General features: G+C 50.7%; 2 protein-coding genes across 3 annotated transcripts in view; one reads left to right on the top strand and one right to left on the bottom strand.

Annotated features, from left to right (window-relative positions):
* The window catches only part of TMEM40 (transmembrane protein 40), a 48,886-nt gene extending 41,952 nt beyond the window's left edge, over positions 1-6,934 (bottom strand). Inside the window, exons 1-2 of the mRNA XM_060308412.2 lie at positions 6,862-6,934; positions 1,278-1,502 (exon numbers count right to left, since the gene is read on the bottom strand). Coding sequence (XP_060164395.1) covers positions 1,278-1,440 — 163 coding nt within the window. The 5' untranslated portion in view covers positions 1,441-1,502; positions 6,862-6,934. The remainder of the gene's footprint in view (positions 1-1,277; positions 1,503-6,861) is intronic.
* Positions 6,935-7,592: 658 nt separating this feature from the next.
* Positions 7,593-18,402, top strand: part of CAND2 (cullin associated and neddylation dissociated 2 (putative)) — a 29,369-nt gene continuing 18,559 nt past the window's right edge. The window contains exons 1-4 of one of the 2 annotated variants that reach the window (XM_030840745.3): positions 7,594-7,744; positions 12,695-12,838; positions 15,831-15,985; positions 16,692-16,815. In XM_030840745.3, the coding sequence (XP_030696605.1) occupies positions 7,677-7,744; positions 12,695-12,838; positions 15,831-15,985; positions 16,692-16,815 (491 nt within the window). In that variant the 5' untranslated portion in view covers positions 7,594-7,676. Of the gene's footprint in view, positions 7,745-12,694; positions 12,839-15,830; positions 15,986-16,691; positions 16,816-18,402 lie in introns of both variants that reach the window. The other variant, XM_060307152.2, reaches the window with a different exon arrangement.

Here is an 18,402-nt window from a genome sequence, read left to right as displayed (position 1 = left end):
GCTATTGATGGAAGCACTGCTCAGCATCACCTTGCAGGCAGCCACTGGAGTGCCCACTGAGAACCCAAAGGCTCCAGGGAACCCAGTTTGACAACCACTGGAGGGCAGCAACGCAAACTATCCCTGGAAATCTCTTTGAGAGGGACAAATAGGTCCAGAAAATATTCCCTTTGGTTTCTAGGGGAAACTACCTCTGCTTGACCACATTTACTTAAAATTAAACTTTTTGAGATAATTATTTGAGATCACCACATGCAGTTTTAAGAAAGAACACAGAGACCCCCATGGACTCGTTCCCAAGCTTCACCCAATGGGAACATCTTGAAAAACTATAGTACAATTTCCCAACCACGATATTGACACTGATACCATCAAAATACAGAACATTTCCATCACCACAAGGACCCCTCATGCTGCCCTTTTATAGGCACACTCACTTTCCTTCTCACTCCTCCCCTCCCTGATCCCCGGCAACCACTAATCTCTTCTCTATTTCTATAGTTTTATTTCAAGAAAGTTATGGGAAAGGAACCATACCGTTTGTAACCTTTTGCGATTGGCTTTTTTCACTCAGCGTTAATTCTCTGTAGATTCATCCAGGTTGTTGTATCAGCAGCCTGTTCCTTCTCATTGCTGAGTAATACTCCATGGTACACAGGGAGGGCCCACCCCACCCAGGGCTGCTGGGCCCGGTACAGAGGTTAACAGGGAACCTGGCCTCAGTTTGAGGGCCTACTGTGAGCTAGCTTGAGTCCAGCACACAGCGGGAGGTTTTAAGAAGGGGTAGGATGCATTCCTGTCTCCATGCCCCTTGTAGCCCATCCAGGAAGCAAAACATGTGAAGTGCCACAGTTGTGGAATTCAGAGCCAAGTGAATTTCGTGAACACGCTTCTAACAAACTAATTGCCAACAGACATCTTTGACACGATCTGGGAAACCTGAATATGGACTAAATATTAGATTATTTATGGGTTTTTGTTATTTTTGTTAGGTGTGACGCTGGCACAGCAGTTATGTAAAAATACCATCCGTTGGCGTGGCAGGCTGAAGCGATTACTGGTGACAGGACATTGCGTTTGGTATTTGCTTTAAGCACTCCAGCCTCGGGAAAAATGGGGGAGGGGGAGAGAGGAAGCACGACTGACCAACATTGACAGTAGTGGAAGCTGGGTGATTCGTACGTTGGAATTCATTATATTGTTCTTCCTACTTCTGTGTACGTTAGGATATTTCCATTTAAAAAAAGTCTTGGAGCATGCTGTGTTACTGGACTTACATTCCACATCTGGAGAGAGGCGGTCTTGTCCTACCATAGTGTCTGGACTGTGGTTTCCATTGCTTTGCTTGAAACCAGTATTTAGCGACCAGACACCAGGAGACTCCTGGCTGGAACTGCTGTTGTGGAATCTCCCACTTTGGATTGTATCAGCCTTGGTCATCCCGTTCTAGTGCTGTCTGGTTTGCAAGTATAGTTCTGTTCTTGAGGAGGTGTCACGAATCTCTGTAAATAAATGTGTAAGTTGTTAACCTTTATGATGAATAGAAAGAATGGAAGAAAGAGAGGGAGGGAGAAAAGAAGAAGGGAGGAAGGAAGTAGGGAGGGAGGGAGATTTTTTTAAAAGGCTCTTGAGAGCATCTTGAGATGCAAGACCCAAATGTTTGAAACGGGCTCACCTGTGCTGGAAGGACCCAGAGCCTTCAGCTTGGGAATTCTCCTAAAAGCTTGGGCAGTGACTCACCTGTGAGCGATGTCTGACCGGACTCAAGCCTGGGCAGATGTCACAGGACGCATCTGTCCTGTAGGCATGAGGGGCAGACCCAGGGCACCTGATGATGGAGCCTGAGATTGTGAGTATACAGGCATTCGTGTCTGGAACACTGGCCCGGTTCTCTGCCTGGAGGATGTACTGCTCCTCAAGGCCTGGCTCACACGTCCCATCCCTCTCCTCTGTGTCCCCACAATCCTTCCCTCGACCGTCATACATCAGCATATGTCTCCCCTACAAGGTGTAACGATAATAAAAACAACCAATAGCTACCATTCGCTGCAGGTTTGCCATGTGCCAGGCATTCTGCCAAGAGCTTTGCCTTATTGGGTGGGTGCTATTATTTCCATTTTATAGATGTGGAAACTGAAGCTCAGAGGGACTGAGTCACTTGCCCGAGGCCCCACAGCTAGAGGTGACTCAAATTCAGCTCTGTCTTCTCACTAAGTAGTTGTTCTTAACCACATCCCTGATCAGCTTTCCTCTATACCCCCCTGTGCTTAGCACATGGCCTGGCTCTTTGGTAAATGCTGACAGGAATACTCACTGCTTGGATCCTTGGTTCCCCCCACAGGCTGGGGGGCTGTCACCCTCTCCCAGCAACCTGCCTGCCTCGTTCACTCCTAAAAGATGTGATAGAACAAGAGTTCAAACTTGTTTGCTTCAAGCCACAAAAATCTTTCTCCATCCCAGAAAGAAGTGGTTTAGTATTACGAATAGCCCTCAAGTGGTTCAGTATTTTAAATAGCTGGGAGACCCCAATTTGAGTGCTGGCTCTAGCTGTGTGACCTCAGCCAAATCACTTAACCTCTCTGAGTCTCAGCTTCTTCATAGGTCAAATGGAGAGATCACCTGCCCCACACAGACAGCACCTGAGAGTACTAAGCAAGTGTTCCTTTTTTAGTTCTCCAGGAGGAGGCCAAAGGATTCCTTTAGTGCCCCTCTGAGGTGGACTGGCATCTCACAACTTGGAATACCAGGAGATGGGGAGAAGCCCTTGCTGAGGTCCAGACAGAAGAAGTGGGACCCAGAGGGAGCAGCCCAGCCTCTCACACGGCCGAGTGAGATGACTCCTGGGGCAGGGGCTGTTTCTGGGGGGGAAGGGAGTAGTTCTGCTGCCTGGGCCTTCTCCTCAGGCAACACCTCAAGCCCTGGCCATGTACGAATGGGGAGAAGCATTTGCCAACAAATTCCATCTTCAGACCCCTGTGGGGCACCTCCTGGGGGGAGGGTCCAGGAATGAACCAGTCCTGCCCCCCATGCTAGGGGTATAGCAGGCACATGGCCACCGGAATAAAGACTACATTTCCCAGTGCCCTAATAGCTATGGGTGGCCAATGGGTTGTAAGTGAAGTATCAGCTTCTGAGAACTTTCCTTAAAACACATCTGGCAAATTGCCCCTTTTCTCTTCTCCTCAATCCAACTAGATGGAACGTCAGTGTGTGACAGGAGTCACAGTAGCAATATTTGACTATAAGATGATCTTGGGCAGTTTAGTTATAGTGAGAGCAGGAATCTAAACAGCAACAGGATAAGCCAGAAAACAAGGAACAATGTCTTCAAAGTGCTGAAAGAAAACATCAACTTAAAATCCTAAATCCACCTAAATATTTAAGAGCAAAGGCTTAATAAAGACATTGTCAGGCAAAAAACTGACAAAGTTTATCATTCCCAGATTCTTGCTCAAAGAACTTTCCTCATTCCCTAGATGAGGGAAAAAGAAATTGAATATGGAAGTAAAGAATCAAAGAAGGAATTGCTGGGCTTCCCTGGTGGCGCAGTAGTTGAGAGTCCGCCTACCGGTGCAGGGGACGTGGGTTCGTGCCCCGGTCCGGGAGGATCCCACATGCCACGGAGCGGCTGGGCCTGTGAGCCATGGCCGCTGAGCCTGCGCGCCCGAAGCCTGTGCTCCGCGACGGGAGAGGCCATGGCAGTGAGAGGCCCGCGAACCGCAAAAGAAGAGAAGGAATTGTTAGCAAAGAAATTGGTAAACATAGGTAAATCTAAGTAAGTGCTCTCTAAAATAATAATAAACAACTTGAGATGTATAAACAAAAGGTAGAATCCAAATTCATATTAAACAATAATACATATCAGACTGGAAATATTAGAGTTAAAGCATTCTAAGATCCTCATATTATTCAGGAGGAGGGTAGAGGTATTGATTAACTTACAAATTAAATTAAGTTATAAATGATTTAAATTACAAGTTTAAATTATTTTTAATAAATTATAAATTTAAATGTAATTTTTAAAAATTAATTTGTTGGTCTTCCCTGGTGGCGCAGTGGTTGAGAGTCCGCCTGCCGATACAGGGGATGCAGGTTCGTGCCCCGGTCCGGGAAGATCCCACATGCCACAGAGCGGCTAGGCCCGTGAGCCATGGCCGCTGAGCCTGCGCGTCCGGAGCCTGTGCTCCACAACGGGAGAGGCCACAACAGTGAGAGGCCCGCGTACCGCAAAAAAATAAATAAATAAAATAAATAATCAAGTTGTACTCTTAGGATTTTTGCACTTTGATGTATGTATGGTAGATTTCAATTAAAAAAAAAACATTTTTAAACCTTTAAAAAAAGAAGAATATAAGTGAGGATAAAAGTCGACGAACCATATCAGTAATCACGACAAATATAAATGGAGCAGACTTGCCACTTCAACAAATTGGACTTAAAAAAATTTAATCTAGCCATCTCAGCTCACTGTAGCAAAGGTAAATTATTTTTTTTTAAGGTAAATTATTTTAAACTTCTAATTTTGATACAAATTATCAACTCAAATAAAGTGGCAGAAATAATACATAGAGTCCCATGTACCCTTCACCCAGGTTCTCCCAATGGTGACATCTTATATAACTGTACTACAATATCAAAGCCAGGAAATTGACACTGATACAGTACCATTAACTAGACTATCAGCCTTACTCCATTTTCACCATTTTTTACATGCATTCATTTGTATGCACAGTTTCTATGCATTTTAGCTCATGTATAGATTCATATAACCACCACCATCATCAAGATACAGAGCTGATACACCACCACAAGGAAATTACTTTGTGCTATAAACCTTTATATTTGTGGACATTTTAATAAATGATGCCGAGGCAACTGGGTAACCATTTGGAAAAAGTAAAATTAGATCCATATCTCCTACCATACAGAAGAATAACATATTTTTTAATTGCATGGCAAAAATCATCATAAAGTCAAAGACAACTGACAAACTGGGATAAAACGTTTGCAAAATATACCATATATAAATATACCACATATAAAGAAGACTTCACGATTGAGGACAGGACTTCCAGTTTTAACACCAACACACAAAGAGCTTGGAAGCCATCATTCCCATCCTTGCAACAAGAAAAGGCTGAACAAACTGAAAATCAACAACTTTTCTTAGACCCAACTGAGAAGTGAGGTCGAAGGGCAAACACCACCCCAAAATTTAAAGAGGCAGGAGAATCTAGAAAGTTACAGCTGAGATCTGCTTCCCTATAGCAAAAGCCACCGGAGCCATAAGCTGGTAGGAACACTTTTACCGCAATTTTGACAAACTGAGGGAGGCTGACTGGGAACTAGCGGGAGAGTGAGAAACTCCTGGGGCCACAGCCTTAAGGGAGCCCCCCACACTTTTGTGGGTTTTACCTCCAGGCACCTCACTAAGTTCTCATAATGAAGAGAGCTCCCCTCTGAGTTCTGAGAAGGAGAGGCAAAGAGTAACCTCTGCGAAATACACCCAGAGTGTTCTCCATAACAAAGGCCTACTCTGCAGGAAAAAAGTCTTTACAAATCCTTATCCCACCTGTTTTTGGTGATTATAAATAAAGCTGCTATGAACATTTATGTACAAGTATTAGTGTGAATGTATGCTTTCATTTTTCTTGGATAAATACCTCTGAGTGTAATTGCTGGGTCATATGATAAGCATACTTTATAAGAAACTGCCAAACTGTTTTCTAGAGTGGCTGTGTCATTATTTATTCTATTTCTGTAACATACCCAAATCTGTCCATTTCTTCCCACCTTCACCACTACTCCCCTCAGGCAGCCCCCATCACACTTGACTGCACGACTGCTCAGCAGTCACAGGGGTCTTTCCAAAACACCAATCATGTCACCTCCTTGCTTAATGCCCTTCAGTGGCTCCCTAGAGATTTGACATAAAATCCTAACTAACTCCTCAGCTTGGCCTGAAAGGCTGCAAATGATCTGGCTCCTGCCCACCTCTCTGACCTCACTTCCTCCTATACTTGTTCGCACCTCAGGACCTTTGCACTTGCTGTTCTTTCTGTCTGAGGAGCTCTTCCTGCAAAACTTTGCCCAGCTGCCTCCTTTCCTCTGTTCAGGCCTTAGCCCAAATGTCTCTTCCTGAAAAAAGGCCCTCCCTGAGTAACATGGCTAAAGTTGCCCCTTCACACCCAGGCACTCTCTATGCTCTCACCCTCTTTTGTTTTCTGTATAGCTCTTATTTTCCTTATCTAATCACTTACTTCCTTAATGCTCACATCCTCTATTAGAATGTATGGTCCCCAAGGGGCAGAGGCTGTGTGTGTCTAGTCCCCTGCTGTGTCCCTACTGTCCAGAAACGCACTGTCCACTATGGTAGCCACTAGCTGTAGGTGGCTCTTTAAAGTTAATTAAAAGTAAATAGAAATAAGTATTCCATTCCTCAATCATACTAAGTCACATTTAATTTAAGCCACATTTCAAGTGCTCCATAGCCACATGTGACTGATGGTCACCATAATGGACAGTGCAGATGTATAAAATCTCCAACATTGCAGAAAGTTCTGTTGGACAGTGCTACTCTAGAGCCCAGGAACCCATAATAACTGGTACCCAAGAAGTGTGTTATAAAATAAAGATTAATTTTATCCCTATCTTATGGGTGAGAAGAACATAGCTCAGAGAGGTTGTGTCATTATCCCAAGTCCACACAGCCAGGAAGCAGCCTGGCAGGGATTTGAACCCAGGGTTGTCTTGCACATGCGACTCACTTTCCCAAGAGCCAGCTGCCTCCTGGCTGTTTGGAGAAGTTCTGCCACTCTCCTCGTCCTCCTACAGATTCTCCCACCCTGAGCTTGTACCTACCTGGGGAGAAACTGTGCACAGCTTCATTCTGGGTAAGAACTGTTGCCCAGTCTGGGGTCAGTCCTGATTCCATCCCAGATTCACTGGCCGTGTGACCTGCAGCAAGTCCCTTTGCCTCTCTGGGCCTCAGCTGTGTAGCTATAAAATGAGGAAACTGGCCGTGATGTCCTGAGGGTTGGAGGTGGCAGGCAGGAGGCCTGGGGCGATAGGGTACACTCCATATCCTGTCTGGCTTTGGGGTGGACCGCATGCGGAGCAGGGTGGGGGTGGAAGTGCTTTGGTTGGCTTGACCTACAATAGCAGCTCCTGTTCCTTGAATGCCTACAGATGAGAAAGCTGAGGCTTACAGAGGTCAAGTAACTTGGCTAAGGCCTCACAGCAGCAGAACTGACGGAGGTGGGGTTCGAACCTGAGACTCTCTGTTACCATGCCTGTGTGTCGCGAGCAGGGTTGAGGCCCACAGGAATCATAGGGAGAGGCTGTCCGGTGATAGGTGGTGAGCTTCACGTCTGTGGGAGTGTGCAAGCCGGTGATGGGCCGTCTGCAGGGCTGGCGCCAAGCCGAGACCACAGAGCTACTGGCGGGCCCCTCCCGCCAACCGCCTCCCGCCTCCCGCCTCCCGCCAACCGCCTCCCGCCTCCCGCCTCCCGCCTCCCGCAGCGGCGGCCAAGGCAGAGGCGAGCGCTGCGCCGCGGGGCGGGGCGGGGCGGGGCGGGGGCGGCTATTTCTGTTAGCTGAGCACAGCCCGCGTGCGGCGGGGGAGGGGGCCGCGCCGCCATATTCCTTCCCGTCGGCGGCCCCGCGGCGCAGCCACCATGAGCACCGCCGCCTTCCACATCTCTAGCCTCTTGGAGAAGATGACGTCCAGCGACAAGGACTTCAGGTGCGCCCGCTGCCCGGCCCCCGCCTCTCCGCCCCGCCCTGAACCCCCGGCCTTCCCCTCCCGGAGCGCCGGCCCTCCCCCGGGACCCTGCAGCCACCATCTCTGCTCCTCGCAGCGGGCTCCACTCCTGCCCCCGAGACGCCCCCTCCCCGCCTCTGCGCCCGGCGGAAGCTCGGGCTGAGTTCTCCGCGGATTGCTTGCCCTGTCCTCTCCGGGACTCCAGCCCAGCTGCGTCTCCCACCGTGCAAACTTCAGCCCCTGCCTGCCGTCCCGCGTCTGAGCCGCAGCTTGCCCCTCTGCACGCTTCCTCTGCCTCTCCTCTCTCCGCTTATGCCCAGCCCGCATCTCTCCCCGCATTTGATGGGCCCTGGCCCTCCTCTTCAACCCCCACTGAAACCCTCGGCCTCTCCTTGGGGAACCCAGCGCCTGCCTCTTTTTCTCCGCATTGAAACTCGCTCCCCTCCCAGGACTACAAACCCAGTGCTGACTTTTTCACTCGTACCCTCAGCTCTGCACTCTTCTCAACATCACCCCACGCCTCCTCCCCGCACGTCATAGGGGTACTCTTTCCCCGCCTCCCGGGTTTGCTCTGACACCAGCTGAGGGAGGGGGCTGGGCTGAGTGGCTTAGCGGACAGAGGTAGGTGATGGTTCTGGTGGGGGCTTATAGGTTTTGTGGGCCACTCCCTTTCTGGCCCAGTCCCCTCCTCCTCAGGGGAAACTGAGGCCCAGAGAGGGAAAAGGACTGGTCCATAACCACACAGCCAGTTCTGTGCTGTAAGGAGTCCTCAGAGAGAATATAGACCGTTGAACATTCTGTCACTTTACTCCCCCCCCCCATTTTACAGATAAGAAGAGTGAGGCTCAGAGGCGAGAAGGGCCCAGGTGCAGTCACAAAGCTAGGAAGTGGAGAATCGAGGTGCACAGCCAGGCCAGTCTAACACAGAGGATGAGATCTCAGCAAGGCCCCCTGACAGCTAAGGATACCCAGGCCCTGCCCTCCTGGTCTGACCCCTGCCTTCGGCAGTTTATTCCTCAGCACCGCTCAAGAGGCCCCGCTTTAGTAGAGCCTCTGAGCCACAGTCCTGGGTTCAGATCCTGCCTCCGGCCACTTACTGGTTGTGTGACTGTGGATAAGCTGCTTAACCCCTCTGAGCCTCAGCTTCTGTTTCTGTGAAATGAGGGTAATAACAGAACCCACCTAGAGGGTTGGTGTGAAGATGAAATGAGTTAATACATGCGGGATGCTTAGATTAGTGTCTGGCACCAGGTAAGCGCTTAATAGATTGACACTGTTGTGATTTTGGGCACATCAGAAATCTGCCAGTCCCCTCCCCTGTCTGGGCCTTTACCTGGAAGTTCTTTGTCTGCCTCGTCATTTCCCCCCTTCACCAGGCTAGCTGCTACTCAGTTGTCACCTCTTTGGGATGCCTCCTGATACCCAGGCAGGGTTAGGCACCTCCCCCGGCCCATATTTCTGCTGCATAACTTTTTAAGCCTGGGAGACCCAGAGCTCCTGGACCTCTGGACTGTGCAGTCTCCTTTTGTGTCCAGAGCATGTTCTGGGTACACAGGTGATGCTCAGTGAATGTTTTCTGTGTCCCAGGCTCCCTGCTGTCCAGTGTAATCTCATTCAGTCTTCCTGTCTGCCTGGGTGGTAGTGATCGTTCTTCCTGTTCCTTAGAGGCTTGGAGAGGTGAAGTGACTTGCCCGAGGTCACACAGCCGGCCAGTCACCGAGGGGATTTGCACCACTGACTAGGCCCTCAGGTCCAGGCTCCAGGAGAGGGAATTGGCCCTGCCAACTGGAGCCTGAGAAGCCCTTCCAGTCTGCTCTGCCAGCGGCCCTGAGAACACTTAAAACCACCCCAAGCATATGAGGATGATATCTATTTTTAAAGTCCAAATACCAGGGGGCCTGACCAGCTGTCCAGGCACCCATGTGGCCGAGTATTTCAGTTGAGTTGCCTCTAGGGTTTCTCTGGAATGAAACTGAGACTGTGTCCTCTAGCTCCTGGAGGTGGACGGTGACTGCAGGTGGGGGTCCCAGGCAGGTGGAGGAAGCCTTCGATCCCTGTTGTTCTGCGCCCCCACTCTGTGGGCAGGCGGCTGCTCTACTCCCACTCAGACTTCAACAGTGAAATGGGTAAATTGAGGGGTCTTGCAGGAATTCCTACATCATTTATTGAAAACATAGTAGTATTGGTTGAGGAGCCAGGAGACCTGACCAGTGTGCTTCTTTTCCCAACTTGCTGTGTGATACTGGGTGGTTCATGCAACCTCTCTGAGCCTAGTTGCCTCATCTGCCTCATGCCAAAAGCTGCTTGTCCTAGTAAAACTTTCCAAAGGTGTTATAAAGTGGGGCAAAGAAAATTCCCATTTTATAAATGGAAAAATTGAGGCTGAGAGAGGAGTCAGTTGTTCAAGGTCACCCAGGTGATAAGTATATGGCCAGTATATTAACTTAAAGCCAAACTTCGGTGCCCACACTCTTATCTACCAAATGATACCCTTTCCTGTATACGCCCCCTTTACGACCGCCACACACATATACACATATATGTGAGAGCTGTGTTTGCAGGAACTCTGGGGTGTCAGAAGTGCTGGGGAGTATTTCAGAAGGATTAGTTTCTGAGTTTGGATTTCCACACAGCTGGTTGGCTCTGAGCCCTGTTAGGGGCTGGTCCTAACCCTCCTTCCCCTTCTGCCCTTACCCTGCCCCCTCAGGGCCTCTTTGGACCTGTTTGCTGGGCCTGGAGTCCCAGAGATGAACTGACAGGCCTCTGTGAGTTCACAGTTCAACAGGGGAGACACTGGTGACCAAGTGCAGTGTGAGAGATGCTATAATAGAGGGGTGCAGAGTATCTGAGAGGGTCCTATCCAGGGGGACCAAGTGTGCTTAGAGATTGTGGGTGGAGGATAGGGCAGGGTGATGAGAGGAGTCTTCCCTGAGACTAGGACATTTTGAGCTGGGCCCTTGACAGGTGAATGGGAGTTCAGTAGGTGGAGAAGAAAGAGAGAGACAGGAGGCCCATCTTGGGCAAAGGAGTCCATCCCTTGGGTTGCCAGGCTGAGCTGGGTCTCCATGGACTGCAGCAGAAACTCAGCTTCAAGGCCCTGCCTGCCTTCTCTGAACATCCCTTCAGCAGGACAGACTTAGGAGTGCGTGTGGCTACCCCTGGCCTTGTCCTGGCTCAGATCCAAACCTCATCCTTCATCTTACCTTGGCTGCTTGTCCTGAGGTGGCCAGGCCCACAGGTGGGCATGGTCAGCCCTGCCACCCCCTCCTTGCCTCCAGCCCAGCCTCCTTTCTTCTCTCAGGCTTGAGGCTTATCCCAGCTGTTAAAAATAAACAGCTGTGACACCGACAAGTGCCCTCCTGCCTAAGGGGCCCTAGGGGCCACTGTGACATCCAGCAGCAGGTCTGAGCCTGCAGAGATGAGGCTGGAATCCCACTGTGACCGATTTTGCCATAGCAGGCTTGGTGGGGCAGGGGGAGCGGGTTCTTGGTTGACTCGCTCAAGCTAGAAAGCAAGGCTGGTGTGAAGAGGCCTGGTTGGGGAGCAAAAGCTGGACGCTTTCTTTGGGGCCGCCACTCTCTGATGCGGACTTCACAGCATCTCTCCTCTCTGCTGTCAAGTGCCTGCAGGAGCCAGTAAACGGCTGCAGTGGGCCTGGGGAGAACCTGCTGACCTGCGGAGTGTGCATCTACCTACAGCGGGCAGCCGCCACTGCCTCGAGCCAGTTATAGTCACCAGAGACTGTTGGCCCAGCTGTATTCAAATATTCTGTTTTCAAGAGAATCTGGAAATCAGTACTTTTATGTCAACTCTTCTAATTTTTAAATGTCAATAAATAATTCAAATTTTCGAAGAACATTTGCCAGGTGGACACAGCCGAGGGCTGCCAGTTTAAGACTGCTCTCCCCTCCTGATCTTGGCAGGAATGGTGCTCCATGTTGCCACGGCAGCCCCAGCTCTCCGTGACCTTCCAGCTCAGACTCCACTGCAATTTCAAATGCCGGGGACAGGGCATCCGGCCACACGGATCTGCCCAGCTGTGAGTGGGTGGTCCTTGACGCTGATGCCCACCCTGGGTCTGCGAGCTGTGGCTGGGGACTGCTCAGCCGTTGCCATCTATGTCTAAGATATGCCTGTTGCCCGTCAACCTGGCCTGGGGCGTTCTCAGAGTGTGGTCCCCGCCCCTCAGCCTCATCTGGGAACTTGTTAGAAATGCATAATTTGGGGCCCCAGCTCAGACTTTCTGATTCAGAAACCCTGGGGCCCAGCAGCACTTGGCAAGCCCTGCAGGTGATTCTGATGCTGGCCACGGTTTGAGACCCGCTGGTGTGAGGGCAGGGCTGAGTGATTCTTTGAGGTCAGGTGGGCTGGACGGGGCTCGTCCTCCTCCACCTGTCAGGTAGAGAGGCTTCCTGCTGACACCTGACTCGGTTGCAAGGTTTGTGTTCGACCTTCTAGCCCGAATGAGACGCGAATGACGTGACATTATAATCATGGTGGGACACCTCCTGAGTGCCCACTGTGTGCTAAGCACACCCCATACATTGTCTTCTTTTATCTTCCATACAGCCCCACAAGGCAGGTACCGTTCTCATCCCCACTTTTCAGACAGGTTAAATAAGGCTCAGAGAGGTGAAGTAACTTGCCCAAGTTCACAGTTGCATAAATGGCAGAAGCAGGAGCCATGTGCTTTGGAGGTCCTAAGCCTTTAGCTGGGATGCTGTGTGTCTGAGTCTGCCACCTTGGGCCAGTCGGTGTCTCACACACGCGTTGCCTTTTGGTAGCCCAACTGTGCCCACAGCCCAGATAATCTATTGCCCTTGACTGCCCCTGACCCTTTGTATCAAGGTCCGCTTCTGGGGAACTCTGAGGTACTGCCCATATCACCGGGGCCCAGGAGCTGCTCAGCAATCCTCCGTCCTCCCTGCCCAGGTTCATGGCTACCAGTGACCTGATGTCAGAGCTGCAGAAGGACTCCATCCAGCTGGATGAGGACAGCGAACGCAAGGTGGTAAAGATGCTTCTCAGGCTTCTGGAGGACAAGAACGGGGAGGTGCAGAACCTGGCGGTCAAGTGGTGAGTGTCGACCCTGGTGGTGATGGGAGGGTCCCTGACCCTTTGGGGTACAGCCTCTGAGAGAAGAATTGCTGAGCAACTGTTGGAGCCCCAGTGGAGCTGGACAGTGACTTGGTGTAGGTTCCCCCAGAAGTACACCCTGTGGCAAGGATTCAAGTGTAAGTTTACTAGGAAAGAGATCCCAGGAAACTAGGTAGGGGGGTAGAGAAGTGAGGCAGGGAAGGAAGAAACGCAATAAAGCATCAAGCAGGTTTCTCCTGTGGGTGAGTGGAGCTTACCCCTGCTGGGGATGCCTGGCACACAGTGTAGGACATGCACCTTGGAGTGTTCGCACCTGCCAGCTTTCCTTGGTTGAGGGCTGCTCCTGGGGTAGGTGGAGCGTTATGCATTCCTTGGCATCTCCAGCCAGAGAAAGCCCTCAGGCACAGATGCAGGAGTTGGCAGCTGGAAGGTCAGGCTGGCATGCACAGGAGTGGTGGGGGTGAAAGAACGCGGCGGGGATGGGCACATTTGCCATAGGCCTCATGAGGTGTCGTTCTGAGAGCTTTGCCAGTTACCCCCAGAGCTGAAAAAGCAAGATGGGGTATGTGCAGGGCATGTGTGTGTGTGGCGGGGTAAGCAGGGGACTGAGGAATGGCGAGGGTCAACAGAATTGGGGCACTGCCTCTCAAACAGTACTCTGTGGGCTGGATCCAGGTGTTCTGGGTGGGTAGTGAATTTCAACTTGATCCCAAGAGCATAGGAATTCAGTAAAGAGTTTCATGCAGGAACAAGACGTGCTCAGCTTTGTGGTCTGGGAGCATCCCTCTAACGGTGGAATTGAGATCAGGTGGACTGGTTTCCTACTAGCAGAAGCAAAACCCCTTTTTATAACACGTGGTCTGAAATACTCTTTTCTTAGCACGAAATGAAATTCATGCATAATAGAATCTGCCTTTACACATGATTACAAAACAGCTTATATAATGCCTTAAACCGGAGCATAAAGGACAAATAGGAGGAACGTTGTTGATGGTAAAATAGTGTGTCTTTCACTGTGTAAATGCTCAGGCACGTTGACGGTAGACGTGTAATGAAGTCGTGAGAAGCCTGCACCTGAGGTAGGCTTGCCAAGGCAGGAAGCAGGTGGAGACAGGTGTGGATGTTGGGAACTCAGCACAGGCAGCATTGATCTTACGAGATTTTCTGAAATGGTGACCGTGTCCCGGTAAAGTTTCCCAGGAAAATAAAGTACAGTCTTCCTTCGAGTTACCTGATAACTACATTTTTGGAAATTTTAGAGTATATTAAAATATTAATATTTTAATATATTAAAATAGTGCAGAAAAGTACTTTGTGTTTATATGTAAAATGAAATTAGGTTTTGGACTCAGATAATTATAGAAAGGCTTTTTACCTGTGTGAATGCCCAGTGGGATGTTAGAAACTCCAGCAGGACATGGAACATGGTTTTGCAATATTGTCTTTCTATTATCCCCGACCCCCCCACCCCAACCCCCCCTTCCCTCAATAAAAGGCAGAAGTGCCATCTCATTAGTTGTGATGAACATAACTAATAGAAGGCCCCCCCCAGTAAATATCCAAAACGCCCCTCAGGGCAGAATCACCCCTACTGAGAACCAGTGCTATAGAAGGTAGAGTGGAAAGACCTGTGATTACTTAGAGAAAGAAGTCAAGAGTTTGCAAAGTGGTGTGCACTGCGGCCACCTGGGACCCTTGTTTAAACTGTGTGCTCCCCACCCAGGGATTCTAATTCAGGAGTGGGCTGGGGCGGGCAGGTGAGGATATAGCACCCGGGAATCTGCATTCTAATGCGCACTGTCATCTGAGAACCACTCTTTTAGGTCAGAGGTTCTCAGCCTTGACTGCATGTTAGAATCACCTGGGGAATTAAAAAAAAAAAAATCCCCAGCTCCAGGCCACACCTGAAACCAATTAACTGAGACACTCTGGGGCTGGCACCTGGGTAACAAGTTCTTAAAAGGCCCCAGGTGATGGCAATGCCCACTTAAGGCTGAGAAGCAGTGCGGTGCAGTTTTTAAACTTTCACGTGCATTCGAATCACCTGGGGGTTTTGTTGACGCACAGATTCTAGTTCGGTAGCTGTCGGGTAGGACCTGAGCTGCTGCATCTCTGCATCTCCAGGTAGTGCTGGTGATGCTGATCTGTGACCACACTAGGAGAAGCAAGCCTCTAAGGCAGGTTCTCAAAGTGTGGTCCCTGGACCGTCAGCATCTACTGCGAACTTGCTAGAAATGTAAATTCTCAAGCCCCATCTAGACCCCTTAAGTCTGAAAAGCTGGGGTGGGGCCCAACAATCTGTGTTGTGTGTGTGTGTTTTTTTTTTTTTTTTTTTGGTTACGTTGGGTCTTCGTTGCTTCATGTGGGCTTTTTTTTCTAGCTGTGGCGAGCAGGGGCTACTCTTCGTTTGCAGTGCTTGAGCTTCTCATTGCAGTAGCTTCTCTTGTTGTGGAGCGCGGGCTCAGTAGTTGTGGCTCGCAGGCTCTAGAGCGCAGGCTCGGTAGTTGTGGCGCATGGGCTTAGTTGCTCTGCGGCATGTGGGATCTTCCCGGACCAGGGCTCGAACCCGTGTCCCCTGCATTGGCAGGCGGATTCTTAACCACTGTGCCACCAGGGAAGTCCCACAATCTGTGTTTTAACAAGTCCTCTAGGGGATTCTGATACACGCGCAAGTTTGAGAACCCTACTCTTGGGCATTCCTTGGTTTCCAGCTGAGGTTGCCGGGTTCGATGGTTTGGCCATATACTGAGATGTAAAACCCAAGAGGAGATGCAGGTTTGGGAGGTGCCAGGAATGATGTCGGCATACCCAGACGGTACCTTTCTTTCTGGCAAAATAGGAAGTCCCCTGTTGATCTGGGGCCTTTTCCTCAGCACATGTGGCCCCACAGACATGAGGGGATGTAAGGGGTAGCCCGACTCGAGCTGAGCCTGGGCTTTTGGACCTCCTCCCTCCCTCCCTCCATACTCAGCCTGGGTCCTCTGGTGGGCAAAGTGAAGGAGTACCAGGTGGAGACCATCGTGGATGCCCTCTGTGCCAACATGCGGTCAGACAAGGAGCAGCTCCGAGACGTCGCTGGCATCGGCCTCAAGACCGTCCTGTCGGAGCTCCCCCCTGCAGCCACAGGTACTCAGGTCTTAGGGACTCGGTGCTATTGCTATTTGTCCTGGTTTATGATTGAAGAAGCTGAAGCTCAGCGAGGTGAAAGGACTTACCCAAGGTCAGCAAGCTAATAAGTGGCAGAGAATTCAGACCCAGATCTGTTAAACTTCATGGCTCTGTTTCAGGGATGCTTTTAGCTGCAAGTAACGAAGTCTAACTAATGGCAGCTTGAAGAAGTAGGGGGTTACTTTTCTCACATAACTCTGAAGGGATCAGCCACTCCATTTTTACAGCCATTCAGAAGCTCATTTAGGACAGGGCTGAAGTCTCTACCCATGTCTCTTGCCCTTTATAAGAAAAGCACGTGTCTCCCCAGAAGACTTTGACCTGTATCTCAATGGCCAGAACATGGTCACCTGGCCTCTCCAAGCAGCAAAGGAGTCTAGGAAAGAAGTGCTTAACTTTTCCCACCTCCCCATGGGAAGGCAGAGGGCAAAGGGGTCAGGTGTGGGGTGAGCCAGCCAGCAGGTCCGCCCTTGGTTCTTTAGCTCCCCAGCTGTCTCCTTTAGTTCCATCTGACTCTGCGTCAAACCTTGGACCACGCCACCCCTGGCTTCCCTGGTCAGCAGGATTTGAGGGATGTGGGCTCAGGAACACAACCAGAGCAAAGGCCGACCACAGGTGGAGGCCAGCCCTGGGCCTCACCGCACCCACCTTGTGCTCTGTGCAGGCTCTGGCCTGGCCACTAGTGTGTGCCGGAAGATCACAGGCCAGCTCACCAGTGCCATCGCCCAGCAGGAGGACGTGGCTGTGCAGCTGGAAGCCCTGGACATCCTCTCTGACATGCTGAGCAGGTGCGGGAGGCCACCCTGGGCAAGGAGGACGGGGACAGGGAGGGTCTCAAAGTCACAGAGCCAGCACTTACTGTCCGCCAGTCCCTGTGCTAGGGCTCTTTAATCGTACCAGCAGTGTCCCAGGAGAACTCGTTTGTCACCATTTTCTGGGCTCTGAGAGGTGATGTGGCCTGTCTGCAGGCACAGTCAATAAATGGCAGAACCTAGGTGTTGAATTCAGGTCTCTCCATAGCTGGAGCCCACGTGTGTTCATCCTCTCCCTCGGCCCTTCTTTCTCTTTTTTTCTTCTCTTGGATTAGTGTAGCTGGGCCTTGGTTTTAAATTGCACTGCACATTTTTAAAGCATTCATTCATTCAGCCTCTCAAGATTTGAGCACCTACTGGAAAAATGTCAGGTGCTGGACTAGTTCTGGGAATATGGAGTTGGCTGGGTCTTGGCGGCCCCTAAGGAAAAGCTCACAGGCACATAAATCTGTGAATGGAGTAAGAACAACAATACGGCTAAGAGCAGGGCCCGTAGGAGCTCAGAGGAGGAGCCCTTAACCCAGCTGGGGGATGGGGAACCTTCCTAGAGAGGGTCCAGCCAGCTGAGCCTTCAAGGGTGGGCAGGACTTGGCCAGGCGTGGGTGAGCCTAAGGGGGACCCCGTATGGGGGACCTGCCTTTGGCCCAGAGGGCAAAGACCAGAGAGACATGAGGTCCTGGGGGTTGTGTAAGGCAGTCATGGGGTGTCATGAGGAGGGGCTGGTGTGGAGAGATAAGGGCTGGGAAGGTGGGGCAGTTGACTAAAGATTCTACTGAAAGTGTGAGGGGCTCACGGAGGGGTTCTCGGCAGGCATGAGGAATGCCCTGGGTGTATTTGTGTGTTTTAGACTGATCTTTCTATGTGCAGAGTGCACGGAAGATGGGAGGGGGTTGAATGGGCAGGGAAACTGCTTAGAAGGCTTCTGCAGGCAGGTGAATTCAGGTTGTATTTAGGAGGTGGACTCCACAGTGCTTGGAGTGGATGAGAGGCAAAGACTCAAGGCTGACACCCAGGGGTCTGGCTTTCCTAACTGTGGGCACAGACACAGGGCCACTGGCCGTGTAGGTGCGCTCCAGGAGCAATGTCGGGGTGGGCGTGATGGTTTCCGTTTGGAACATGTTGAATTTGAGGTGCCTGGGAGGTACCCACTCAACCGAAAACTCCATAGGGCAGGACTGAGGGCCAGAGTCCGTCTTGCTCTCCTGAGTTTCCAGCCCAGGCCCTGTCACATAGTAGGTGAACACATAAATAAATGAAACCCAGGAGAGAGGTCTGGGCTGGACAGAGAGATATGGGAGGGTGAGGTCAATGTGTTGGTGTAGAGTGAGAGAAGAAAAGGTTTCAGGACACATATGGGACAGGAAAAGCACAGGCCTGGTTTGAAGGTGGGACAGAAGCTGCTGCAGGGGCTGCGTTCTATCTGTGCAGAAACCATTCAAACCATTCTCTGGTGTTCCCTCTTGCCTTGAGCCCGGAGCTCAGCTTATCTAAAGGGCATTGGGGAGCCACTGAAGGAGTTAGGCAGAGGCACACTTTTTTATTTATTTATTTTTTTGCGGTACG

This window comes from Globicephala melas, chromosome 11 (genome assembly GCF_963455315.2).
Source record: "Globicephala melas chromosome 11, mGloMel1.2, whole genome shotgun sequence".
NCBI classification, from domain to species: Eukaryota; Metazoa; Chordata; class Mammalia; order Artiodactyla; family Delphinidae; genus Globicephala; species Globicephala melas.
The sequence above is the reverse complement of the archived record's forward strand: the minus strand, read 5'-3'. Positions and strand labels throughout refer to the sequence as shown.